General features: G+C 37.9%; 1 protein-coding gene across 1 annotated transcript in view; it reads left to right on the forward strand.

The window, feature by feature from the left end:
* ZNF804B (zinc finger protein 804B) overlaps positions 1-12,532 on the forward strand; it is a 396,079-nt gene extending 383,547 nt beyond the window's left edge. Inside the window, exons 3-4 of the mRNA XM_059712235.1 lie at positions 1,549-1,679; positions 8,866-12,532. Coding sequence (XP_059568218.1) covers positions 1,549-1,679; positions 8,866-12,532 — 3,798 coding nt within the window. The remainder of the gene's footprint in view (positions 1-1,548; positions 1,680-8,865) is intronic.
* Positions 12,533-13,106: the final 574 nt, after the last annotated feature.

A 13,106-nucleotide genomic window follows, 5' to 3' on the forward strand; every position in this document is an offset into this window, starting at 1 on the left:
ATAATTTTATTCTTGAAATTTTCTATTTTTTAGAAGATTCTAAAATGTTTGCCAAAAATTGAATTCGGATTAACTCTGCTGTTCTCCCTGTAGCTGCCTCTAGTTCTGTGAAACTTTTGTGTTTTTTTGTGCTCAGAATTCTCTCTTTGGAAGACTGGCCTGCCTCCTTCCTCAGATACTTAGCCTAGAAGCAGTTTATCTGGCCACCATCTCCCATGAGCATGTTCTCTTTCAAGAGCGACACTAATGATCATTAAAGGCCTTGGCCCTGGCTCTGTGGGTGGGAAGTAGTCTACCAGAGAGTTATTACCTCACTTGATAGCTCTGTGCCTTTTGCTATTCCTGGGAAACATCTTTTATAGCTGATTTGGGAAATGGAAACAAATTAAAAGGATACAGATTTCAGGCAGTTTAAAGTCACTTTGTACGGAATCAAAGAGGCTAATCATATATACTCTCAATTCAGAAGTAAGCCCCAAACTGCAAGATACTCATTTGATTGTGATTGTTTCTCAATTTGTTTAATATCATTAGGTGTGCTTAGTGGCAGATTCTGAAGTAGAAATCCAAGCAGGTAATGAGTCTGATACAATTTGAATGTAAGCTGATTGTTTTTAGAGAAAAGATTAATTAAGAGAAGTGGTAGGTTAATTTAAATCAAGCAAGGCCTACCCTCTATCCTGAGTTTAAATCCCCAATACTATTTTTGTTCTCCTGGATACAATATAGAAAAGTCTGCATTGAATAAATATTAACTACCTCCATCAGGAAAAAAAAAATGAGTTGAGAATTGGCTTCAGAGCTTTGAACTAAATCTTCCACAGTAACACTCGCTTCACTAAAACAGACTAATTTCATCCAGGTTATTTAATAGCATCAATTTTTAAAAATATTCTTCTTTTTTAAATTCTCACTCAAGGATATGTTTTTATTGATTTTTTAGTGAGAGAGGAAGGGAGAAAGAGAAACATCAATGTGAGAGAAAAACATCAACCTGTTGCCTCCTGTATGCAACCTGATAGGATCAAACCAGCCCCCTAGGTATGTGCCTTGAACAGGAATCGAACCCACCACCTTTTGGTGTATGGGATGATGCTCTAACCAATTAAGGCACCTGGCCATGGCTAATAGCATCAATTTTAATGAATAAGAGTACCTTTTACAAGTGAGAGGTCTCGGAGCAGTGGGTAGAAGAAAGTGTGTCCCATAATCTCCTCTCCCTTCATACCCACTCATATAGTGCACATTCTTCCCATTTATATTTTTCACAGGCATACACATAATTGCAGTTATGTAGGTAGAATGGTCCTAGCAAGGACTGGTACAGGTTTGCAGCACACTTCTGTGACAAGCTTTGATAGATAACCCAGCTGACAACTAAATTTGTCTTGGAGCAGGGAACAGCACCGAGGAAGAAGGCACTGTTACTCTCCCCATCCAGAAAATCACCTCTGCACACAGGACAACATTTAATAAGGAGTGTTGTGGGAGGAAGAGAATATATTACTTATTTATAGCATCCTTTCTGTTTTTCTTCTTTGTCCACAGAGACTGAAAGAATTAAAGCAACGGGAATTTGCACGAAATGTAGCTTCTAAGTCATGGAAAGATGAGAAGAAACAAGAAAAAGCACTTAAACGACTTCATCAGCTGGCTGAGTTAAGGCAACAGTCTGAATGGTAAGAATTAGAGGTGGCTCAGATTGTTCAAAATTCTCTTCAACCTCTGGGGAAATTTCAGTGATAAATTTACTTGGTTCACTGTAACAACATAAACAAATTATAATTAATCCAAAGATGTGCCTGAGGGCAAATGTTCCTAACAGTTAAATGTTTATAAATTAATTACTTTGACATCTGATTATTTTTCCTTACTAATAGTATTAATTTAATGTGCTCTTTAATGAAATGATCCAAGAATGTTTCTAAAATACTAGCATCTATTATATCCAGTTGACTTAAAGGGACCTATATAGCTTTTTATTAATTAAGTTTTGTAATAAAAATTTTTAAACTTATAAATAACAATGCATCATTTTGGTGAGAAAATAAAGCTTCTGTACATTTCCCTGTAAATACCTGAATCTAGAATAAATGGTGCTATCATTATCTGGACAAGTAAGATAACTAATGCAGTTAAATTAACCATTTAAATTTATAATTATAACAAGGATGCTAACACATTCTCACAGTTGAAAAATAGAAGTTTTACCTAAGCTTGGAACTGCTGAATGTTTCAAAGTAACAAGATTGTTACCTGAAACACTATAAACTTTGCAGATTTTCATTTATCCTATATAATAAAACCTTAATATGTAAATAGACCGAACAACAGAATGACCAGTGGAACAACCCATCACTATGACATGCACTGCCACCAGGGGGCAGACAGTCAATGCAGGAGCTGCCCCCAGCCCACAGGCCCCAGGCCAGCCAAGATGGGTGCCAGCGGGGACCCCCAATCACCCCGCCAGTCACCCTGCAGAGGGAGGTGACCAGCAGTGGCAACAGGGAGGTGGGGCCAGCAAGTAGGCAGTGCCAGGCTGGCCAAGGCGGGTGCCAGCTGGGGCCCCCCTATCACCCTGCTGGTCACCCTGCAGATCAGCCCTATTTGCCAGCCAGGCCTAGGGACCCTACCCGTGCACGAATTTCGTGCACCAGGCCTCTAGTGTACATATAAATCATAATATAGAACACCAATGTAGCTAATTAATGTAGTTTGACAGCAACCTAGTGAATTGTGAAATTCATAGCTTTGTGCCAGAATTGAAACCTCTTTTGTACAAGTGAAAAGTCATATATATACTAAGTGAAATAAACTTGTCGAAGAAAAACAAATACCATATTATTTCACTTATATATGGAATCTAATGAGCTAAATAAACAAATGAACAAAAGAGAAACATAATCATAGACAGAAAACTGACAGCTGTCAGGGGAGAAGGGTTTGGGGTCTGGGTGAAAAAGGTGAAGGGATTAAGCAAAACAAAACAAACCCAAATAAAAACACAAACTCATAGACACAGACAACAGTATGGTGATTACCATAGAGGAAGGGAGGTGGGGGAGGCAGACGAGGGTTAAGGGAGTATAAATGGTGATGGAAGGAGACAATACAATGTATTATAGAATTGTACACTTTAAATCTATATAATTTTATTAACCAATGTCACCCCAATAAACTCAATTAAAAAAAGAAAAGCAATATACAATAAACTTGGGAGTGAATGACTCAGTTATACAGAGTGTCCCCCAACAATGCATACACTAGCAGCTGGTAGTTCAATTTTCAAAATAAAATGCATTTTAATAAACACTACCTTTATAATTACTTAAGGTGTGTGTTTACATTTTTGGGACACCCTACAGTACCATAAAATACTAGGCCTCAAATTTGATTATAAAAATATTTATTTTTAGGATTAATTATGAGTAAAAACACAGTACTCAGCTTGCATATATTCATGTATTTATACATGAATTATCTGAGGTTAATTTAAGTTATGAAAAATATATAAAAACATAGTCATGTTAAAAGTAAGTGAGAAATTTGCTATGAAGGAAAAATATAGGTTGCAAACGTATGCATCCAGAGGTGAGGTTAATACAAAATGCACGCTATGAGGTCAGAGCTAGGGCACACATTTGGTATCTACCTTTGTACTTTAAAATGCAAGAAGGATCTTAAAATATGTTATTTGATCCCATTATAAATAAAATATTAGACAGTCCTTGTCAAAACAGAACTTAGAAGGGAACATCTAATGGTTATTATAATATCTTGCAAGAAAAAAGAAACTAGGTTAGATGTTAATTAATGGATGATTGATTATGAGAGGCAATAAGTCAGATTATTAAAAAAAGACAATGCTAACTACACACACAACAGAAATCCAAGTCGCTTCAATAAACATAATTTTGATTCTTTTTTTTATTATGAAAGTTGTCACACCTACATTTCTACTCATCCATTCCATATTTTCTTTTGGAAGTAATAGACAAAGGATCAGAGGAGCCTTGATAATGATGATGGTGATGGTGATGATGCTTTTGTTTAAGAGTTCTAAGTTAGCAGAGCTACCCTTTGTCTTCTGAATTAAAAAAAAATAAATTAAAAATCCACCCTATTGTGGTTAGCTGTCCCTTTGGAAATCTTATTAACTGAACAAATACAAACCTAAACACAACCTCTATAGAGTAGGCAGGCCTAGATCCCCGCCTGTTCATATAGTTAGGAAAACAGTAGGTTTTCAGCTTTCCAGCTACAGAATTTGGAACTAAGAAAAGTATTTCTTTTTTATTTTCTTTCTTTCTTTTTTTTTACTACCCACCATCTGACCTCCAGATAATTTTTCTCTCTGCTAAACAGCCTCATGACCTAAGGGAAGTCACTTAGTAGAATAATTAAATATTTTCATTTTGGCAGCTGAATTGACAAGCGAAAGTAAGAAATACAATTTGGGGGAGGGGTCATCTGTATTTACCCCGCTCCTTGACAACGTTTTTGTCCTTTATTCATAATGAGGGCTTCTGAGTAGGATGATACAGATAACAAACGATTCTTTCATGACCCCATGGAAAAGAGAGGTGAGTTTAACAGTAGTAAGAATATTTGTATCAAACTGATTTTTAAAATGATGGCAGAAACTGTTAATGGATCTTATAAAAGACAGTCAACTTTGGCCATTTCTTGGGTAGTTCAATCCAACTTGGTTTCTCAACAAGACCAGTTATTGTATGCAGAAAGATTCAATGTGTGTATAAACTTCTATATGTATAAGTTTCAGTATAGTGTAGCCTGATATGGATATTTTCCCAAATTTTAAAAACTGGCCAGTGTGGCTCAGTTGGTTGAGTGTTGTTCCATGCACAGAAAGGTTGCTGATTCACTTCCTGCTCAGGGCACATGCCCAGGTTTCAGGTTTATCCTGTGCATACAGGAAGCAACTGATTGATGTTTCTCTCGCTCTTAAAAAAATCAATAAAAACATTTTTAAAAAACTATAGGGCCACTGATTTTGAGACTATGGAGTTCCTTATATAAATAATGTATAACATTAGGAAATTATATCATGTAAAGAAATCACCTTGTTTTGATATGTTTTATTTCCTATTTGGAAAGTATACTTTTTGCACCAGAGAGAATGAAATTATACATGTGTTGAGTTGCCACAAATTAAAATTTTTGGAGAACTATTGGAATGGACAATCCATTAATAAAAATTAAAAGGGCTACCTCTATGGTCACATTTTTATTATAAACAAAAATAATTAGGTAAACAAAAACTTAAGAAAGTTCTATCTAGAGGAGGGAGTGAAATCATATATATGGATATAACTATAAAATTAAACTTTCAATCATATTATAAGGCCATAAATTTCTATTAAAATAGTAGAATTTAAAACATCACAAAGATAGAAAATTAGGATTTTCCAAAAGAATAAAAATTGATTGGATTTAAGATAAAAGAAATTAAAGCTTATAAAGCAATAAGATCAAAAGTTTAAGGCACAAAATAAGAGGTACAAAAGATAAACGATAAAATGTTAAAACTTGTGAAAAAATATAATGAGAAGTGTACATTGGATGATAAAATGAACACAAAAATTAAGGACAACAAAAGCCAAGTATAATACAAAGAGCTTTAAAAATATTTAAAAGAATATAAAAGGAAGAAGCTTGCACATTAGAAAGATAAATGGTGAAATAAAACTGCAATAAAAAAGAACATTTAGACTAACATTAAGTTGAAGCAAGAAAATACACAAAACAATACCAGCATAATAAGCAAAAATATTATTAAGGAAAATATATAAAATATAAAAATAGTAAAATATCTGCATCATAATGGAATCAGGAGAGGTAGAATGATAATATTTATACACCAGGCTTTTGTAATAATTTCTGCTAAGTTTAGTGCAGATAATATCAGAGTGACTGAAGTTCCTGGAGAAGGTAATTTAATGCAGAAATATAGCTCCTACTTAATCCAAAGTATGGCAACAAATATGGAAAAAGATCACTTTGGTACTTAGGCAAAATTCAGTGCTGCAGATGTTTTTGCACCTCATCCTTCTATCCCAAGGCTGCAGGCACTTTAAAATACCAATAACTATAATAAACCTCTATGCTTCCTATTTCCCTTTATTTTTGAAAGAAATATTCCATGACCATATCTATGTATATAAAAGCATAAGCGACCATTACTACTGAACAACCAGAACGACCGGTCAACCAGTCGCTATGATGCGCACTGACCACACTAGGGGGCAGATGCTCAATGCAGGAGCTGCCCCCTGGTGGTCAGTGCACTCCCACAGCCAACCTCCCATGGTCTGTTCCTTCTGCACTGAACCCGGCGACTGTCGCCTCTTCTCCCAACCCCACCAGGGCCTTTGGGCCCTGGGCTGGGATGGGGAACTGGGGGTGGGTGGCAGCGGACGTGGCCCCTTTCCCAGGGGCACCGAGGGCCAGCTCCCTCCTTGGGGCCGGCCAACCTCCTGTGCCCTGTTTCTCCCCCCAGCTGGCAGGCCCCAGTCAACACTGCCCTGATCGGCCCTGATCACTGGCCAGGCCTAGGGACCCCATCCATGCAGGAATTCGTGCACCGGTCCTCTAGTGTCTTATAATGTTCCTCTTTATTCCTTATAATAAGATGGGTAAATACCTTCTCTACAGAACATTTTTTAAAAAGATTCAAAACAGGAGGTTAATGTGATGAACAAAAGGAAAGTTTTTATTACAAAAAAGTTACAATAAGGAAAATAATGCAGTTTTATAAAATTTCAAAATTTAGAGGACAGTCTGAAATTATTAAAGACCAGATGATTGCTAAAATTTTTGTTTGGAAATTAAAATTCATATGGACATGGTAAACAACAGATTGAACTTGTAAAATAATCAATAAAATGGGAATCAAAAAACAAGAAATTCTTCCCTGGCCTGTTTACTCAGTGGATGGAGCATTGGTCCACAAACTGAAGGGTCCTGGGTTTAATTCTGGTCAAGGTAACATTTGTCTGTTGCAGACTCAGTCCCAGGTCCTGGTCAGGGCACATGCGGGAAGCAAACAGTCAATAAGTCTCTCTCACATTGATGTTTCTCTCTCTCTCTCTGTTTCTTCCTCTTCCTTCCACTCTCTCTAAAAAAATCAATGGGAAAATATCCTTGGGTGAGGATTAACTAAAATGAGTGAGTGAATGAATGAATGAAATGCAGCATATGCTATTTAAAAAACAAACAAAAAAGACACAAGAAATTCTTTCTGAACTAGAAAAAACAACAACACCTAAACACTAGAATACTGAGATAAATAATAAGATCTAAAACAGTTATTTAGGAGTGCCAATATATTTAACATATAATTCTAAGATAAGAAATCAGAACAGAGAAGATGGAATAATCAGAGAAATATGAGAAGTGTCTGAGCTGAATTAAATTAATTGAAAGTGCCCAAAAGTACTAGCAAAAACTAACCCCCCAAAAATCAATCTGTAACCATGATCTGGTAAAATGTTTTAGACATGTGATTTATAATATGTAATAAATAAAATAAAAATATAGCATATATAATAAACAATAAAATATGCATAATGAAAAATTATAAAATCATACAAATGCTCAAGCTAATTCATTTCAGAAATGAATAAAGGGAGGCTGATTAAATATGTCTCTGCAATATTAAACATGTAAAGAAAATGGAACAAAAGACATGAAATTTGGTGGACAAAAGAAATGTAACTTCAAGTTCCATGCTGATTGACCAAATAGTCATAAGTGAAGGCAGTAGGAAGGAATTTTTCAGGCTAAGGGCTCAGGAAGCACTCCTCTCCATTAGAATTTAACTACATGTGGGAAAGGTATCAGTTGTTTTAGTAGTGAATACTTCAGCATCCAATGACTGGATAGAAATGCAGTAATATTCTAAAATAGAAAAAAAGCAAACACACACACATTGAAGCATGTGAAAAAGGAAAAGAAAGAAGAAAAGCTGCCCAAACAAACAATCAGATAATTGATGGGATTTGTATTGTGGTAGAGGTTTTACAGGTAAAACATTAAAAAGAAGTAATTTTAATCTAATACAATAGTATGTACATGTTTCTACTTCCCATTTTCTATTTGAATTACTAATTAAGCTCAGCAAAATGATTAATCTGCTTAAATCTACTAAAAGATACAGTATATATTTGCACAAAAGGTAGAAAGAAAATATTTGGGTGAGTAAAAAGCAGAAGAAATGATTTCAAGATAATTGAAGATATTGAGATGGCCTGTAAATGTATTACTTTTTTATACATTATTATAACTACTCAAAATAGTGACAAGTTATAATGAAAGAACTAACCACCCCACCCCATTTCAAAAGAAAGCAAATATGAAGGAATTTTAAAACTGAGGAAACAAAAATTACAAAATGCTAGAACTTAGAAAAAAAACAAAATAAAGATACGTTTTGGAAGTGACAGCTCTATTTAATGTCTTATTTAATCTGAAAGCACTGATTGGAAAACTCTTTCTGAAAGGCTATTAAGTCTATATTCCAAAATGTGATGCATTCTGGAGGACATAGATTGTAATATAAATGCAATACTTTATTTTCTTGTGTGGCCCTAGCATGAGATATTCACATGCTACTGTTTTTTTGCCAATTTCCAAAGAATACACTTACAGGATGCACTTCAGAAATAGCCACTTTGAAACATAGATATACTGAGTTACAAGTGCAGTGAAATGGTTATCTTACAGCAGGCAGAATTCATAAATGGCAGCATAAGCCATCATTGAAACACTATGAAATGTTCACACGTGGAGAAGATTTCAAATCCAATATCTTAATCATTTTAATATTTATTGTATTTACAGTGTTTCTGGAAATGGACCAGCATACAAAGCCCCCAGGGTAGCCATAGAAAAGCAACTGCAACAAGGAATTTTCCCCGTTAAGAGTGGAAGGAAAGTGTCATGCCTGAAGAGTGCCCTTCTCCTTAAAGGAAAGAACCTCCCCAGGAGCATTGCTGATAAACAGCGGCCTGCTGTGCCCAACCGACACCAGTTACAGACAGACAGACTTTATTTGTTTGGGAAGCGGGTCCCACAAACATCTTCAGATCTCAGTAATGCAAATCACCGGACGGGAGTATCCTTTTCTTTTTCCAAAAAGGTACACGTAAAATTAGAGTCTTCAGCATCGGTGTTTAGTGAGCACACAGAAGAAACCCACGAATGTAACAAGTCACCCGTCTATAAAACAAAACGAACTGTGGAGCAATGCAAGTGCTGCGGCTTTGCGAGCGCGAGTACACACCTCCCTAAGGAAGGAGAGAGAAGGAGCTCCTCAAGCCATCTGGAAAGTGTTTCACACAACAGCTTCTCCTTAAGCTCTCAACTCCTGCAAGACAAAAGTGACCCTAGTGAAACAGTAGAAGCCTCGATTGGCATTCCTGCTTCATTCTCTAAATCTAACGTTCATCTTTCAGCTGTGGACTTTCCTCCTTCCAGTAGAGAAAAAGAAACTAGAAAAACATTAAAAAACCTTTCAGAAAACAGCATTAATCATGCATGCCAAGCAAATGCCTCCTCCAGCCCACCAAACGTATACGAGCACAGTGATGCCAGGATATTTGAATGTCTGGATGAGTTTCCATCGTTAGAGCCAAGTGGGCACAAGAGTCCAATGCATCTGAATTCCAGCTCCAGAAAGAAGAGAGAAAAATCCGTGGATGAAACAGAAAGAGTTAGCAAAAATGTGCAAAGGCTCCTCAGAGAAGCACGTTCCCATGACGCCAAGTCCAAACCATTGCCTTACCTGCATGTACAGAGCAAGGATGGCCGCACCACTCTCCAATGGCCCACAGAACTGCTCCTCTTTACAAAAACAGAGCCCTGTATCTCTTATGGCTGCAATCCATTATATTTTGATTTTAAGATTTCTCGGAACACAAAGGATGGCCATGAGCCAGAGGACTTACAAACAGAATTGATTAAGGAGCCCTTAGAAATGAAGACCAAACTAGAGAGCCGAGTCTCAGGTTTAATCAAAGACCAACACAGATTGATCCAAGACGATAATAGTCAACCTCTGAAACCAAAGATGATGACAGCTAATCCAGATTGGGAAAAGGTCCAGAGAAAATACCATGTGGGATACAGCGATTCTGAGCCAAACACGAGTAAACACAATTTTAGTGCCAGTGATTTAGAAATGAAAAACCCTGAAGTGCCTGCTTACCTTGATCTCTCTCTGAAGAATTGTGTAGGAAACAATAATAATACTGATAATGAACTGAAGGAACCTTTAAGGGCCCATTGGCAAAGCTGCCAAAGGGTAGTTCTAAACGACGCCCACGAGGGCCTGTCTTTTACTCCTTACATCTCGAGGACTAAAAAACATAAACGGCTTCCCTGTGATCCTCATTCAGAATTTGAAGATGCAAATCAATTCACCTGGAAAACTAGTCCTTGCACAGTAAGGGGTCACAGTGACCACGGGCAGGACCTCAGTGTGATTTTGAATAGTAACCACATCAGTGTGACCAACAAGGTGCCCGGATGTAGAACCCAAAATTACAAGAGAAGTCCCCCAAAGGTGTCTCTAGAGAGACGCCCCAGCCCTTCAGAAACATCCCCTGGCGGCACGTCCAGCCCGAGGAGTACTTGTTCAAGTCACAGGCCCAGAGGTCATGGCAGAGGTCGATTGCTCTACTTCTGTAAAGGAGACCGCAGCTCAGTGAAACGGCACAAAGAGAAATGCCGAAAGCACAGCTGCCTCTGCTCGTCTGGTGAGAGAGCAAAGAGTGGCTGCCTGCAGTCTGAAACACAGCAAGATAAGAACTGCAAGTCGTGGGAATCGTTTAAATATGAAAAATACTCAAAGCATAGATATGGTCACTGTAGGGAAAGATATAAACTGCGCAAAAGCCAACCACAGTTTTCAGGGCCCAAATCCAGGAGCGTCACCCAAGGCAATGCCAGCTCGTGGGTTTTCTGTGCTGGGAGTAGTGGGAGGCCATCTGAGTGCCAGGGACCTCAGCACAGCCGGTTGGGCCCTTACTCCAGAGAGAGAATCGATCACCTAAATAAAAGTGAAAAAAGTCAGCAGTCTTTGCACAGCCCTCACATTTGTGATCTGGGAAACGTACAACCCATGCAGCATAACTCTGGGAAAATGAGCTGTCTTCGAAGGAACTGTTCCAGCCGCCTCTCAGAAACCACAGAGTTAAACCTCACAGAAGGAGAGGAGACCTCTGTGACAGCCAAAAGCCTTCTAGAAAGAGTTCAAGCCAAGAAGTGTCAGGAGCAAGCAGCTAATGTTGAGGTCTCTGCAAACAGTTGTAAAAATCAATCCGAGCCTCATTCACAAATCCAACGCACGATTCAATTTTCACCACCAGGCGGTCCCGGACCAGCAATGCCTTTGTCTGAAAAAATACGAACCCCAAGTAAAAGAACAAATGACAGAGGCAGTGCAATGGAAAGAACTCTTAAGACAGGCAAAATCAACAGTTCACAGACAAACCACGGTACTGTTTTAGTAGACACTGATTGTGATAACCATCTTTCCAAAGGTATAGTTCACATAGCAGCGGAGTCTCGGACACCGAACACGAAAAACAAGCCAACAACAAAAGAACAACCCCAACCTTTGGCAAGTGAAGTCCAGCCTTTTATTCAAAGCTGTGATCCAGTACCAAATGATTTCCCTGGTGCTTTTCCATCTAATAGATATGTTGGTGTTGCTGATCCAACAGAGACCAAAGAGGACCAAATGAACCTAAACTTGCAGAATGTAAGCACGCACACCAATCATGCAGAGGGGAATATGAACCCTTACTGTGACAGAGCTATGCAGAAGCATGACAGATTAGCAGAGGAATTAGAATTGTGTCATAAATCTCTCTCTCCCCCTTTACTTCAACAGCCAGTAACATTTTCTCCTGAGGAAATAGATAAATATAAGCTCCTCCAGCTACAAGCCCAGCAGCATATGCAGAAACAGCTCCTATCGAAGCATCTCCGGGTTTTGCCTGCGGCAGGGCCCGCTGCCTTCTCCCCGGCCTCAGCTGTGCAGACAGTGCCAGTTCACCAGCACACTTCCTTCACCACCATCCACCACACGTTCCTGCAGCGTTTTGCAGTTTCAGCTTCTCTACACTCCCAGAGCAATCACCTCCCTATAGCTCACCTGCACCCTCTTTCCCAGCCACATTTTACTCCATTTACATTTCCTCCGCTGACTCCAGCCCTCATCCCTGCACACCCCACTTTCATGGCGGGTCATCCCCTACATTTAGTCACTGCTGCCCCCTTCCACCCATCTCACATAGCACTTCAGCCCCTGCCCCCGGCAGCATTCATCCCCACTTTGTTTAGCCCTCACTTAAACCCAGCCACGGCTTCTATCATCCACCTGAATCCTTTAATTCAACCAGTGTTTCAAGGTCAAGATCTTTGCCATCATTCTTGCTCCAGTCAGGTGCAACAGTATAATGGAGTGAAAGAGGCCTTAAATGTGTCAGCGCACTTGAACTAATAAGTATGAAAGCCTCTCTTGGGGACAAATAAAACAAATTGTCACTACCTACAAAATGATACATTTACAGTGTTCTATCTGATTATTATCAGATTTAAATATTGCTGCCAATTTAAAATGTGACCAATAAATATGAACTGAATTGCCAATAATGAAATAGGAGCATTTTTAGAATTTCTTTTAACTTGCAAAATAATAGGACACATTTAAAAGAATTTTATGGAAATAGAGAGGGAAAAGTGTCTAAGATCCCTTTGAATGAATTCTTACATAATATTATAAAATGATAACAGAAAACATTCAGGCAGGTTATTAATATTACAAAGAAAATCAAATGGAACAAAATATCATATGATCTAGGTGTTGGTTGAGTGCATGAATGAATGAATGGGCATTTGGTTTCATTCATCAGATAATAAAAGGCCAGTAAAATGAACTAATTATTAAAAATAATTTTATGGCTAACTATTAAAACTTTCTATCCATATAATTGTTTCAATCAATGTAATTATGTTTTCAAAGGAAATAAGATAAGGCAAGAAATTATCTGATTAATTGATAGTAAAAACTACTC

This window comes from Myotis daubentonii, chromosome 10 (assembly GCF_963259705.1).
Source record: "Myotis daubentonii chromosome 10, mMyoDau2.1, whole genome shotgun sequence".
NCBI lineage: Eukaryota > Metazoa > Chordata > Mammalia > Chiroptera > Vespertilionidae > Myotis > Myotis daubentonii.